Source organism: Mustela nigripes, chromosome 12, assembly GCF_022355385.1.
Source record: "Mustela nigripes isolate SB6536 chromosome 12, MUSNIG.SB6536, whole genome shotgun sequence".
Taxonomy (NCBI): Eukaryota; Metazoa; Chordata; class Mammalia; order Carnivora; family Mustelidae; genus Mustela; species Mustela nigripes.
In genome coordinates this window covers 7,953,170-7,968,462 of record NC_081568.1, presented here as the reverse complement: position 1 = coordinate 7,968,462, position 15,293 = coordinate 7,953,170, and the positions used below count along the sequence as shown (strand labels likewise).

Genomic DNA, 15,293 nt, shown 5'->3' with positions numbered 1-15,293 from the left:
GGGTCGACACTACCTGTGCCCCTCTCCCATGTACCACAGACCAGGTGGCTTAAGCAACAGGAATTCATTGTCAAAGTTCTGGGGGCTAGACACGCATGATCAAGGCATTAGTAGCGTCCCTGAGATACTGGTTAGATTCCTCCCTTGTCAGCAATCTCCGGCATCCCTTGGCTCGTGGATGTAGGTGTCCGATCTCTGCCTCTGCCATCACAGGCATTTTCCCTGTATGTCCCCGTCTTCATGTGGCCATCTTAGAGGACACCGGTCCTGCTGGATTCGGGTCCACCTGATTCCAGGAGGACCTCATCTCAACTAGCAACATCTGCAATGACCCAGTTTTCAAATCAGGTCACAAGGGTTAGGGCTTCACCACAGCTTTTTTTCTTGGGGGGGGAGGACACAGTTCAATCATAACCCCACCTCAATCATATAACCCCACCTTTGTCACGACCAGGATGGTGCTAAAGAGGCCCATCTGGCCTCAGGTACTATTTGTATGTCTACACCATTCCAAAAAATCCTTTTTCAGAGATCCAATCTGTTGTGCCCCAGAAGATCTCAAAATAAAATTCTTGTGAGTTTTTTTTTTCCCCTTCCCATTGTCTCTGACAGGTGCCCACACACGGAACAGGCTCCTTACCGCAGGAACACAAAAGACACGGCTTTTAACAGGTCGGGCTTCTAACCCGTAGGCTAGGCTCTTGAGACCCAGAAGGAAAGGAGGGCTTTGGAGCAGGTTTAAGTCCTAATAAAAACAAAGGGAACGCTGTAGCCTCACCCACTGACGCCTGGGAGAAGTCCTGGCGGTGGGAGAGATGGGGGGGTGTGGATGCTGGGTCAGGGAACGTGGGAGTTAGGGGAAGAAGACTGAGCGTGGACAGCCTGACAATGGCAGGCTGAGTGGGAGCCAGGGGAAGCTGCGCCGGCACAGCCCTTCCCCGTGTGGGTGCGGGTGCGGCTGCGGGTGCGGCTGCGGGCGCGGCTGCGGGTGTCCAGCGGTCACGCGTCCCTTCCCTGCTCTCTCCACCTGCAGCTATCCAGGCCTCCTGTGGCTCATCCGGGGAAACTTGGCCACACCCTGAGGCTTCTCTGCCCAGCCGGAAACCCCCACGGTCTGTAGCCTGAAGGCGCACCTGGGCTCTGCAGAGCTGATGGTGGGGAGGTGGAGCGGTCGCCACCAGCTCCCAGTTCCCGGGGCTCCAGAAACAGGACCCACACCTGGTGGCTTCAAACAACAGAAGTGTATTCTCTCCCTGTTCTGGAGCCTCGAATCTGAAATGGAGGTGTCAGAGGCGTCACTCCCTCCAGAGGCTCTGGGGGAGAACCCCTGGCCTCTTTCCTCCAGCTTCAGCGGAGGTGGGGCAGTGGGGCAGCAGGGGCGGGGGCTGCCCGCATTCCTTGGCTTCTGGCTGGCTGCCTCAGTCTATCGCTGCCACCCTGGTCCCATGGGTCCCTCTCCCGTGGCAATCTCCCTCTGCCTCCCTTCTATAGTGGGCCACGGGATTGCTCTCAGGGCCCCCTAATGAGGGCCAGGGCCCATAAGCCAGGCGATTTCCCACCTCTGGCTCCTTAATTCACCTGTATGTGCAGGGACTTTGCCACATCAACCAACGCTTTCAGGTTCCGGAGAAGACAGTCTGTATCTTCGGGATCATTCTTCATCATACAGTAGCGAGGTCGGGAGTGCGGCTCCCATCCTTGCTGCCCAGAAGAGCTCACAGGCCCCGCCGTCTCTCACCCCGCACAGGTGTCCCGAGGGGGACCCCGCTGAGGTCCTCGTTTCCAATCCAAGGGCAAAAGCCGATCCTCCCTTCCCTTCTGCTCTCCTCAAATGCTCCGTGCGTCCAAGGAGCAGCTGAGTGGCCCCGAGCACCCGGTCTGGCGCCAGCTGGGAGAAGGCCTGTCCACCGGCCAGGCTCTGCCACCTTCCAGCTCCGCCGGGCTGAGGGGGGACACGGGGCGGCGCCGTCCTGGTGGCTGCCAGGACGGGCGGCTCGCAGCTTCGTCCAGCGCCCACCGGTCCCAGTGGTTCCACACGCTGAGTCCTCCGGACTGGAGAGGGGCGTGGGGGCCGTGGCGTCGCCATCGCGGGGAGGGGGGGGCTCCCGGAGAAGCGGACTCTCAGGCCCTGCCCCGATCTCCCGAGTCAGGATCTGCCCTTTGACCGGCTCCGCAGGGTTAGGGCCAGGGTCAGGGTTAGGGTCAGGGTTAGGGCCAGGGTCAGGGTTAGGGTCAGGGTTAGGGCCAGGGTCAGGGTTAGGGCCAGGGTCAGGGTTAGGGTCAGGGTCAGGGTTAGGGTCAGGGTTAGGGCCAGGGTCAGGGTTAGGGGCCCCGTTCAACTTCCCATCCTTTCTCTCGCAGCGGGAGGCCGGGCTCCGGCTCCTTTAGTTTATCTTCCCGACACTTTGTTTCTAATTCCAGAGGCCGATCGAGAGCGGGGCTTCGGCTGGTATTCTTCGGAGGGGGGGGTGGTGTAGGTTGTGCTCACGACATTGACAGACGCTGCCTTTGACGGCCCACATCCGGGAGCAGCAGGCCTGGCCACCCCCTTACCCCGCACCAGCATTTCGCCCCCGTCCTTCAGAAAAGGCCTCCTCCCCCCACCCCCGGCTCTGCACCCCCGCAGGACCCAGTTACGTGGTAGTCACATGACTGAGCCCGCCTGGATACTGTTTTCCTGTTCACAGTGATTGGTCCAGCACTGATCACGTGACGGAAACTAGACCAATCAGAGTTCTTCCCTGGGGCTTTTCCTACTGAAGCTGAGAAATCGGGTCTCTGTTCTCTGTGTTCAGGGTTCCCGAAGGGGGCACGATGTTAGTGTCACCACCCCAAGGTATGCAGTCAGGGCAGCCTCCACACAGAGGAGCCTGCCCGTGGCCCCCAGCCGCATGGAGGCCCCGGCCTCGTGGTACCCTGCCCCACAGAGGTTCCCCACAGCGTGGACCGTATGCATCCCCGTGGGAGGAGCTCGGCGGCGCACGGAGGAGCCGGGATTAGAGTCGAAGTAAAGAGGAGTCCTGGCTCCTCCCCAGCGCCCCTCCAGTCCTGCGGTCATTGCCGTACTGGCCCCAGAGTGGTCCTAACCCATTCCTGTTTCTGCCTCCACTGGTTTGGGTTTGGTTTCTGTCCTTTGCAACTGAAAAACTCCTGACTACAGCCTCCCATCTCCAAACCTTTCACTGTCTGCCACGCCAGGGGTCAGGGTCCTCCCCTCCGCTGGTATTAATACCCCCTCCCCACCCCCATTTAACTCCATTCCATCAGTTCCCCCGCTGGCCCCGACTCCCGCACTGGGAACTCTCCGAAGGTGCTGACGCCCTCTGGGAAGTTCCAGGCCCTCTGTTTCCTGCCGGTGTTCCAGGGGCTGCGTCCAGCAAGAGCATCTTCGAGCCGCCCCGCAGCCCTGCGGCTCTGTGTGTCTCCTTAGGCCGCGAGCATCCTGGAGGGACGCTCAGCCTGGGGGCCGGTGGATTTCACAATCCTCGAACAGTTCAGCAAATACTGTGGTGGGAACCTCCAGATGCCACACGTGGCTTTTCAACGCCGGGTTCGTGACCACGTTGTGCTTCAGGGAACGCGGGGTGACTGTCAGGCCCGAAACTGCCTCCATCTCTGCAGCCTGACAAAGGGGGAATCACAGCTCCCGCCTCGCGGGCTTGTGGAGAGCCGTTCTGCTGGCGCTCTTAGGACCATGTCTGGGGTCCAGGAAACATGGCCGATGTTTCGCTTGTGTGTTGTCCATCTTCTCCACCTCCCCCCACCCCACTTCCTCTGCCTTCTCTCACCTCGGCCTGGTCTTCTCCTGGCGTTTCTTCACACCTCTCCTCTGCTTCTCAGCACAGAGGTGGGGGGTGGGAATGGCTACCCCGGCACCTGCCCTACCCCACGGGAATGCCCCGGGACGGCTGTTTGGCCACTGACATGCGCTGAGATGCCCCTTAAGTAGGAAAAAGGTACCCCTCCCCCTCCATTTTTCTATCCCCACCCCACTGCCCCCAATTTAGAGCCTCTTTCCAGCCAGGTGACCCAGGGCACGGATGTCCTCATTCCCCAGATATAATCCCCAGCTTATCCCCAGGATTGGCGGGTCTAAGACCCCCGCGGCAGACGCTGGGTGGTTGTGCATTGGAAGGAATCAGCACAGCCCCGGGAAGCTCCCCGGGTCCCTAAAAGTCTTCAAAAGGTAAAAGGATGCGTTTTCTCCTGTACAACATCTTCTCGCTCTGATTACTATATTCTCCCCATTCCGATTCACTTGGGAAATTTTAACATGCAGCTAGTCAGTGCTGACCATCTGGATTTACTCTCTGAGTAAATGTCATCCAAGGGGACAGCCTTGACCCCATGACCAGGGCACTGGGCTGGGCACAGGCCAGCCTAGTGGAGCTTCACCGCCCCCTCCCCAAGGTCAGCGGCAGACAGCACCTCTGGAATAGCGCTTCGCCACAGCTGGATCATCTTGCCAAGTCCCACAAATACTGAGTGTTCAACACGACCCTTAGTGTGGTCACTTGTGGGTGAAAGTGTTGGGAGGGATGCAGAGGCGGAGACGTGGAGTGCTTGCTGGTTATCAGGAGAGGTGGAGTGTTTCCTGTGTTGTTTCTGCCCATTCAGATCCCTGTCTGCTTCTCTTAGTCACAACATCCCCACTTTTCCTTCGGGAGGACCCTCCCGCCCGTGTCAGCACAAGGGTGTGAGGGGACTGAGGTCTCGCCACTCAGATGGTCCACATCTGGACAGGCAGGTTCCCAAAGCCAGGCCACTCCGAGGCTCCTGAGTGCACCAATGTCTCAGCCTGAGCCAAGAGATGGAGAAAGGAAGGTTTTAGATGGCTTTTTTGGAATGACCAGCTCCAGCCACTCTGAAGCAGAGTCTCCCTGGCTGTTTCAGGTAGGGGGACCTGTAAATTCCCTCTTCTGCACACCTGGTACGGCTGGGAATGCTGACCTTGCAACATGATCCTGATCCCAACAGTCCTCCACGTTCCTCTGCCCTGCGCCCCCATCCCGGCCAGCAGTCCGCAGCCTCAGCCTCCTGGGGCCGGGTACCAGACTCCTAGGGGTAGCCCTTCTGCCAGAGCCCATGGAAGTTACCCAAACCAGCCAGCTCTAACCTGCCTGCCTTCTTCCTCCCCATGGAAACCACAACAAAGGCTCTTGTCTCTTGCCTGCGACCCCCCATCCCTGATGCTTCCCCAAGGGGCCCCCACTGGGGGCAGGCCCCCTGCTGCTGGTAAATGCGGTGAGCATCCTACCTTTCCCATCTGTCGGCCTTACTGTATCTCCGGTCTTCTACTAACACGCTGTATTTTAAAGCTAACCTTGGGCTGCTTGTTCTGCTGTGAGTAACGAAGTCCCCTCTGTCTCTGCCCCAGGAGCTGTGTGTCCCCTGGCAGTGTCCAGGACACCCAAGGACAGGCCACCCATGGGAGCAGGCAAAACTTCAGAGTGCTCGCAGTCTGGGCAGCCCCAGGCCTGATACTGCAGCCTCGGGGTTTGAAGACAGCAGTGGAAGGTCTGGAAGCAAGAAGACGCCCCACCCCCACACCCAAGCCCCGGGTCAGTTTGGGCATGAGAGGAAGCAGATCCTCTTGGAGGAGCTGAGGCTGGGGAGCCCCGCTTTCTGGCTTTTCCAAAAGGGGGAGGGAGTGTGAGGTCAGAAGGGAGCACCAGGCCTGCGGAGTCCAGAGGAGTCTCCCAATGCTCACATGACCCCATCCCCCAGGGAGCTCATGAAAAGGCAGCCGGATTCAGGAGGTGTGCAAGCTCCCAGGGGGATGCCTGAGGCTGCTGACCTTGGCCCGAACTTGGAGCAGGGGCTGAAGGACACACTCAGCACAAGGCTTACCCTTGGCTGTGAGCCTGGAGGATGGGACAGAGACTGTCTTGTGCCCAGGCTGCACCTCCCTGTCTCGTCTTGAATCCCATAGTCCCATCTCCACCTCAAATCACACAGTCTCCGTTCCAAAGTACGCAATAAATCAGCAACCAAAATGGGTGATTCGTGGCAATGATTGCCGGGGACCTTAGAAAATTTCTGGAACAGAAGTTGGGGTTCTCAGAATGGTCCTGATCTCTTTCAAGGTGCCTGGGTGGCTCAGTATATTAATAATCTGCCTTGGGCTCATGTCATGATCTCAGGGTCCTGGGATCAAGGCCCCATGTGCTGGGCTCCCTGTTTAGTGTCGAGTCTGCTTCTCCCTCTCCCTGTGGCCCTCCCCCCCAGCTTGTGCTCTCTCTCACTCTCTCAAATAAATAAAAAATCTTTAAAAAACAAAGAATGGTCTCGAGCTTTTTTCCCCTCCTAACATCTCCTGGAGGACCTCCAGTCTCTCAGAAACCGGGCTGCTGTGCCCATCGCCTTACACACGGATGGGGGTCCAAGAAATAAATGGTTTCTGAATGAATGAGAAAAATCTATCAATCTGTACTTGTGTATTTTATAGCTCCAGGGGCCCCTGAAAGAAAGAAACCTCCCAGAAGAAATAACCACATTTGCTTATGGCCTGTTTGTTCATTTATCTGCTCTTCTGGAAACCAAGGAACCCCTATTTTTAGCACCTCCCATGCTCAGGCACGGATTTTTTTTTTTCTCCCCTTCAAGCTCTCTTAAAAAGTTGACAATTCCCAGCTTATAAACTGCAAAGTCATGTCATGCATTCAACAGGAGGAGATGGGGGGGTGCGGGGCCGGGGGACAGAGGCAGCCACTCGGGGAAGAGGCCTCTCCCACGGCCCTCAGCAGCTCACGGGGCAGAAAGCGGGGCCCGGAGAGTCCACAGGGCTGTCCCCGAGGCAGCCTCCCTGCAGAAATCCCAGCTCTTTGACCTTGGCTGACCCCCTGTCTCCCGGGGCTTCCAAGGAACAGGATCCCGGGCCCCGCCTCCGCCCACCCTGTTCTCTTTCTGCTCCCAGGGTGTGGGGCCACCAAGGCAAGCTCACCAAACAATCATTTCTAAGCCGCTCCCTGAAAAGTGGGGGGTGTGGGAGCCCAGCATGAACCCCCTTGTAAAAATGGTTGCCAGAGGAGAGTTGTCACACCCGGGATTCTGGGCTGGAGAGTTTTCTAGCTCTGGCTCGCTGGAGGAGCTTGGGCAAGGCTGAATTCTGCGGGTCTCCGTTTCTCCGAGAGTGACATGGGAATACGGACTGGAGACTCCCGCCCCCAGCAGAGTCCTGGAACTGGACAGCGCTTCCCAGGCTCCAGGTGATGAATGCAGGGCTCGATCACTCCATCATTCATCATTCCTGACCTCTCTAGCGCGCATCCACACGAGGAGCCGTAATTAAGGCAGCCGCTCCAAATCCAGACCGGGGAGCGGCAGTGCGAGCAGGGAGCGTGGTGATGCAGGACAGGGAGAGAGGAGACCTCCGGGGCGTCCATCCTCTCAGTGCCTCGTGGGGACAGGAGCTGGCTGAGAGGAGTGGGGGCTGATGCGAGGGAGACCATCGATCATCGATCTTTGCAATCAGAAGCTGCAGGCGGGCTGGGGCGGTGCCCCCGTGAGCCTAGGATCGCTGGCAGCGAGCAGACCCCGGAACAGATGAAGAAAGTGTTCTCTGGAGCCTTGGCTGGAAGCGCAGCCCTGAAGACACCTCAGCTGGCACTTCCTGTCCCCAGAGCTGTGTGACAATACCCTTCTGTGGCGGGAAGGCCACCCTCCCCCAGTGTGACACTTTGAAACCAAAACAGAGGGCACCCAAGACCTGGGACAGAGGGGGCCCCAAAGGGAGCTCCCAAGGGCTTCGAGAACACTCAGCGGCAGAAGCGGGGCACCTGGAGAAGGCTCTGGTCCCTCTGGTCCCTCTGCTTGTCCCATCTGACCCAGGGATAGTCATGAAGCCCGCGTGCCTCTGTGCTCTCTGCCCCCTGCCCCCACCGAGCAGGCTGGCTCCCCGCCTGTCTGCTTGCACCTGCGGAAGGAGAAGCGCCCTCCGACCCGACCAATGGCAGGTGCAGACGAGGAAAGGCTGTGGTGTGTGTTCCCTGAGCTCTGAGTGTCCCTGCCGGGAGGTCTGCCCAGCTGTGGGTTCTCTCCCTGGGGAATTACGGAGATGAAGAGCCCCGAGTCTTTGCCTCCTGTCTTCCTTTCTGCACTATATTCTCTCCCTTTTTTCTCACTCCTCGATTTCCCCGTTTTGCTAAGCTCCTGTGAGTGCCTTGACTGCCAACCCAAATCTTTCCTGCCTGTCCATCAGCAGATCTCAGCCCCAGTCCCCATCAGCCACATGACCCTGTCCTGCCTTGCCACAGGGACACTGGCCTTCTCCATCCACCAAGTTCAACGGGAGTGCCCTCCTCCTCGGTGGAAGCAGGGCTCAGGAAGGTCCTGCAGGGCACCCAGGACAACCGGGCTCAGGAAATGATCCAGGCAGCATCAAGGCCAATTTCAAAGACCAGGGGCCGGGAAACGGCCTGCAAGCCGAGAATGGGTCTTTGTGTTTTTAAATAGTTGAATTTAAAAAATAAATGAATAAAAATATTTCATGACATGAGAAAATGATAGGAAATTCAACTTTCAGTGTCTACAAGTCAAGCCTGATTGGAACAGGGCCACGCTTGTTCGCTTCCCCATTGTGGGCGGAGCTGCTTTTGCCCTTCAGCCTCAAGCCAGAGTAGCTGTGACAGACCATGACCCATGGAGCCGAAAATAAGCACTAGCCCATGCTTACGAGAAAGGTTGTGGGCACAGACTCCAGGACCAAATTGTCTAACTTCAAACCCTAGATCCACTGCTTACCCGCTGCATGACTGGGGAAAAGTTCTCACTCTGTATCTCCCTGAATTTCCATATCTCTCAAATGGGCACAATAGTCCTCATTTCAAAGTATCCCCGTAAGGATTCAATGAATTGTGTGTGCCCAGCTCACAGAAATACCAAGGATGAGTGAACTTTTTTCCAGTCTCCCCATATTCTTACACATCACTGTCCCATAGCAGAGTAACATATAGTTACATATAATTCTTCTTTTTTTAATGTATGTTTTTTTAAAGATTTTATTTATTTGACAGAGAGAGATCACAAGTAGGCAGAGAGGCAGGCAGAGAGAGAGGAAGGGAAGCAGGCTCCTGGCTGAGCAGAGAGCCCAATGCGGGGCTCGATCCCAGGACCCTGGGATCACAACCCATGCCGAAGGAGGAGGCTTTAACCCACTGAGCCACCCAGGTGCCCCCATATAGAAGAATTCTTAAGCCTTCCTTCTATTCAACACTCAAGGGCTCTTGAAACATAGCATTTCCTTCGCTTTTCCTCAGTGCTCCATACGCAAACAGATCCAGGAAGCCTTGGCTCAGACTTTTCAAATCCCAGAGGGGTTCTGACTTGTTACCTCAGAGTAAAAAAAGCCTGTCTTCCCCAGCAGGTGCACGGGGTGGCTTTGTCAGACAGACACCACCTCCTTATTCTCCAGCATTAAAAGATGCTTTTGGAAGCCCTGCGGATCTCGACTCTAAAGCAAGAGCAGGATGATGAAGCCTGGATGTCCCATGAGGACAAGGATGTTTTCCTTCCTTAACTGCGGGTGGCAGGTTGGTGCACGGAGTCTGGGAGAGCAGGCACGGGGACGGTGGGCTTTGAGGACATCCCCCACCTCCTCCTGCTTCTTCCATGGGATTGAGGCATGGGTGGGCTCCTGACCGCTCTGCTGGAGACGCACTGGGCAGGTGGGCGTGGTCAGGTGACTAGATGCACCCCCGCTAGCAAGGAGGTGACAGGCACCACTGCGGCCCGTGGGCCTTAAGGCATCAAGCCGGTGCCCCGCCGTGCCTTCCGCCTTCCCGAGAACATTACAGATGGCAGCGACACTAAGTGATGGCCGAACAAAAAGATGGACAGAGCCTGGGTCCCCGAGTGACCATGTGGAGCAAAGCAGCCTGTCACCTTGGACCCTTCACGGAAGGGTTTTTCTTTGAGAGTCAACATGGGTCTTAAGTCACTGTCACAGGAGCTTAGCTTTTACCCTTAACAGACACAAAGCCCTACAGTCCACTTGCCTTGGGTTAGAAGTGAGGAGAGGATTGGGCGATTCCCGGCCCCAGCCCAGATCCCATGCTCAGCTGCAGAACATGGTCTAGAACATCCTCGGACCTCACAGCCCCGAGCTCTGCCACTCACTCAACATGGGCTCGATGTTTACTTTTTTGGCAACAGGCCTGCGTCCCCTCAGGTCTCTGAAAGAATCCACCTGCCACTCAGCCCACGGAGCTCCCCGGGTTCTGAGTCTGCGGGTTCCCCATTGGACCCCAGTGTGGTTCTAATCAGGAGAGAGAAACCACATGTAAGAATCGGTCACTGTGGCAGGACAGAGGTACGAGGAATTGGCTGGAGAGAGGCAGAGAATGCTGGAGAGTAATCAACGAGCAGATCTCACCAGGAGCAGCCCCTGCCCCTCAGGAGCGGGGTCGTGGGCTCGCGGATGAGGTCCCTGGGGCTGGTGAATGGTCTCTGTGAAACGGTGGCCCCAATGGCTGGCCCACTCCGTGCCGTCCTCATGCGCGGGAAATGCCAGCACCCGCCTCCCGTGGTTGCTGTGAGCGTCCTGGAGCCAGAAAACCCTCCGCACAGGTCCAGAGCCTACCAGGTGCTGCTGGGTCAACGCACTTGCATCTCGGGCAGGTGTTATCCCAACCCAAGAGCCCCCGAGGCCCCACTGGACAGCGTTTGCCAGAGCACTCGGTTCCCGCTGTCCGACTTCTGGTCACGCCCTGTTCGCTCCGCTTCACGTTGGATGCGAGCATGACGCTGGGGTTCGGCAGGGGTGCGGGGATGGGGGGGTGACCGAGTGGCCCCTGGGCCCAGAAGGGAGCCAATCTCTATCCCAGGTCTACGCTGGCTCCATCCAGTCGGGTAGAGTTTGCGACCTCCTGCACTCTGGTGGGCTACACAGCAGCCAGCCACGCCGCTCCTGGGAAGGACCCAGCTGGGAAAGGTGCAGCTTTGGGGCATCAACGCCCACTTGGTCTCCTTTCCCTGTGGGCTCTTGTGACCTCACCGAGAGCCGGCACCAGGGCTATGGGGCAGATACAAGGCGGGAGGCAGGGGGACAGAAGTGTGAGGTCAGGGTATGGAGGCTGCCCTTGGCTTCTTAGCTGTGGTTCAGTCTCCAAGAAAAGGGGTTAATTACACTTCTCCTCCCTCCTCAGGGGGTTCCAGGGAGAATGTGCTCTGATAACCAGGGAGAACCCATTCTGCATGAGAGTCAGAATCTTCCCTAGGGAGGGTCTGACCCCTTTCATTCTTTTTTTTTTTTTTTTTTAATAATTTTACTTATTTGAGAGACAGAATGAGAGGGAGAGACAGAGCATAAGAGTGGGGAGGGTCAGAGGGAAAACCTGACTCCCCGCTGAGCAGGGACCCTCGATCGGGACTCGATCCCTGGACTCCAGGATCATGACCCAAAGCGAAGGCAGTCGTTGAACTAACCGAGCCACCCAGGCGCCCCTGATGCCTTTTAAGACAAGGAGCCTCAGGCCTACGAGTGTTTCAAGGACCTTTGGAAAGGTTTAAGACTGGAATAAAATTATAGAATTATAAATTATATATATTATATATAATTATAAAATAAAAATATAAAATATGGAAATAGCAATATGGAACTCAAGTGATTACTTTATCTATTCCTTCATTAATTGTGACATTGGGTATACATACAAAGCTCCCCTACATTTGAAAACCGTTTGTAAAGCGAGACTTTCTCATGTTACAGGATTTCGTAAGTAGGCCAAGTGACTGCCAGCAAGGAACAGCTAATTGTACGTTAAATGAGCGACTTTCGGCCAAATCATTTTCCAAGCACGACCACGGCCCTGCCCGTCTCCCTCAGACCGCATCACGCCAGGTGACCGCCCGTTCCAGAATCCTCTCTTCTTCCGCCTTCTCTCTGTTCTCAGGCATCACGAATACCAATCAACAAAACCTGCTTTCTCTAAAGATGAAAAATGCAGAAGCCGACAAAGAGAGCTCAGTTGAAGACCAGACGACTCTGGTTGCAGGTTTGGGGACACTGGCTTTGGACGTGCATCTCCGCAGGACGGAGAGCTCCTGAGTCAGAAGGTCAGAGCTGCCATCACGTGCGCCTTGTGGCTTTTCCAATCCTGCTTTTCCCCCAACCCACTCACTCTCCTACGATGAAGGGAGAGCAGATAGTTTCCAAACCCACACCTCACCAATGCCAGGGATTTTTTTTTTTTTTTTTTTTAATGCTCACTCTCCATCACAGTAAAGTCTGTTTTTTAAGTGACTTTAATTGGAATAATCTTTTTTGGCTCCCGAGGTGCTGAATCCAGATGAGGCCATCTGCCTCCTCTCTGCGTGTGTGCAGAGCCTGGTCCCAAACCCCCAACGATCCTATTGGGTCCCCGGGAGCCCCACCCTTCTCCCTGCATTTTTGTGGGTCTCCCTCCAGAGTGCCTTTGTTCAAACACTCCAGTCACTTGAATGACTTATTTCATCCAACAGGGTAATTAATGACGCTTGCCACAAGCTGGTAGTTATTAATTAAACCATTTGAGTGAGCCCCCCAAGGACACTTAACAGTCTGACTGAAAGCCAAACCTCCTACGGCTGTTTCAAAAAGAAACAAGTGCGGGAGATGACGAAAGTCCGGGATATGACGAAAGACGGTTCAGCGATGGGACAGAAGAGTCCAGGCCAGCGAGGGAACAGGAAAAGTGCTCTCTTTAATGAGACGAGGCCCGCTGGCCGCATGGTCGGAATCTAGCTGCCGAGAAGCGAAGAGCTGGTTCTGGCGCACAGCGTGCTTGCTTAATTAGGTGCTAGAACAAGCTGCTGGAGGCTCTCGGGCAAAAACAAGACAGAAAAGTGCCTCTCATTGTATGCTTTGCTAGTTATAAAATTAGTTCATTTTCCACCTTCTGTCTGGGCACTTGGGAGCCCACCAGTGGTTGTCAACACAGAGGGACAGCTTCTGGGGCTGAGGCTAAGCTGAGAGTGACCAGAGGAAGACCCTCCCCTACCGTGGCGTGGGAGGGACAGGGACAGAGCCCCCAGATCGCAGGCTGGGGTCAGTCTAACTGGCTCCCTTCGAAGCCCTTACTAGGAGGGCCAGCAGGCCAGCATGAAGGGGCGAGGACTCCCGCTCTGCTGACGCAGGGGCCACCCTAAGGAATATTCTGGAAACCCGGCTTGAATCTGACTGTTCTGATGTGTACTTACTCCCAGAAACAGAAGCTGCATTCTGGTCATGTCGGGTTTAGCCTTCTGTGCCCGGTTCTCTTTGTTTGAACATCAGGGCGCTTGCAGGGCGTCTATCAGACCAAAACCATTTTGAGGTGCTGGAAATTTTAAGGGAATGTGATTTCCAGTTCTAAAAAGGTCATTCTGAAGACCTGCCTTTTGTGCGGCATCTCGGTGGCACCGTCGGTTAAGCGTCTGGCTCTTGTTTCAACTCAGGACGTGACCTCATGGCCGTGGGATCGAGCCCCGTGTCAGACTCTGACCTCAGCGTGGCGTCTGCGTGGGCTCCCCTTCTCCCTCTCCCTCCGCCCCTTCCCCTGCTCTTAATCCTTTCCAGGGTCTTCCAGGAAACATGGCAAAGAGCAGACCCCAGGACACACGAACCATACTGAGCTCCCGCTATGAGAAAAACTCAGAGCACACCCACATGCTGTAAGACAAGCTGTATTTGGTGCCGATGTTTTAAAAAAGCACTATTTGACATTAAAAAGTGTTCTTCTCTGTAATAATGGCCTCTGTCTTCGAAGGGTTCTTCTCGAGGCTTTCTAAACTTTCCTCTTCAGAATGAAGAAATCTGCAAGTCCTATCATGCCATTCTTTCTAGATTCTCTAGAATGGAAACAGATTAAGGCCCTTTTAGTCATTTCTTACAGCAAAACAATGCAATTTTTATGTAATGCAACATAATTTAAAGGTTTTACCTAGAAAAATTGATGATTTTCAATGTTTAATTATTAATTCTTACCTCCAAAAAAATCAAGCATTCTGTTTTCTTGTACAAAAACGGGCATTTATTTCTAGGTGAAAAAATTGGGACCTATTTCTAGGTTCTTCCTCACTGACCACTCACATTTTAGTCACTACTGAAACAAAAGTATCCTTCTATTGGGAAATTTGGTCCAGCAAAACTCAAAGGACTGTCTTGAGTCTCTGAAACTTTGGTGTTGCCAACAGCATGTCTCTCGATTTTTCTTTTTTTATCTGCAGATACTTCTACTTCCTGAGAGATGGTGAGCATTAGTATATCTCTACTGCCAACATCCATGGATGTAAAAATACTGAACTCAAACAATATTCATCCTCTAGGTCGGCGGGGAAAACGAGAGCCATCTCGAGGGCTCATCCTTTCAAGGTAAAAGGATCATTCGAGGTTCTAACCCACATTTTGCCATAAACAGCAAGCACCTCTCACAGCCCCAGGGAAATCACAGGTGTCCAACAGTCTCCCGCTGTGGCCGCTTAGAGGGGAAGAACAGAATGCTGGAGAAGTCTGCCTGTCCCCTGACCCCTCGCTGTCCCAGGCAGGAGGACTTCCCGCCATGGCAGGCCCTACAGCTCTCCTCGGGCTGCAGGGGACAGGGGGCTTGCAGTGCCAGCTGTGCCAACGGCCCCTGGAAGCCCAGCGCGATAGATTTGCCCAGTTAAGGAAGAGCCATTGACCAGGAGCAGGGGACATCGGGCAGCAGGGCCAAGGGGGCGGGGTGTTCCAAAAGCACATGTGCGGTGCCTGAAGTGTGTTTGGGGGGCAGGGAGCTCGGCTGGCTTGAACCCCCCAGACCCGTGCGGTTGGAGTGCAGGGAGCCGGGGACCTGTGGAGTGCTAGGCAGAGGAGTGAGACTGCAGGAGGGCAGGCGTCGGACCCTGTGGGACCTCTGTGCGTCCCGTGTCGGTCCACCCCCAGAGGAGCAGAAGGGCGCGCAGGAGCCCACACCCCGCAAACACTCAGGGAACAAAGGTGTGAAGTCGCACCCTCCACCTGCGGGGCTGTTGAGATGTGCCTTCGAGCTTACTCTTTAACAGGCTGTGAGTTTAAACCACTGCACACAGTGGACTTAAGGATCAAGATTAATTCCGCATAAACTTTTCTCAAAGACGGGATAAAAAGAACCAGACTCCTGTCTGGCACTGCCCTGCATCACTCGTGAAGAAACGCTGCCTCCTGCCACTCGGCTTTCTTTAGCACAGCTTGGGGACATCCTGGGGACGCCTGGGGCGCAGTGTGTGTGGCTCTCCCTCCCCGCCAAGGCTGGATTACTTGCAGCAAAGCCATCTGGGAGGAGAGAAAGGCCCTTCTCCAGTGGCCCATGCACAGGAAC

At 55.4% G+C, this 15,293-nt stretch overlaps 1 protein-coding gene across 3 annotated transcripts in view; it reads right to left on the bottom strand.

Annotated features, from left to right (window-relative positions):
* Window positions 1-13,632: 13,632 nt before the first annotated feature.
* Window positions 13,633-15,293, bottom strand: part of ROPN1L (rhophilin associated tail protein 1 like) — a 13,597-nt gene continuing 11,936 nt past the window's right edge. For all 3 annotated transcript variants that reach the window (XM_059416462.1, XM_059416461.1, XM_059416464.1), the window contains exon 6: window positions 13,633-13,806. In XM_059416462.1, coding sequence (XP_059272445.1) covers window positions 13,743-13,806 — 64 coding nt within the window. In that variant the 3' untranslated portion in view covers window positions 13,633-13,742. The remainder of the gene's footprint in view (window positions 13,807-15,293) is intronic.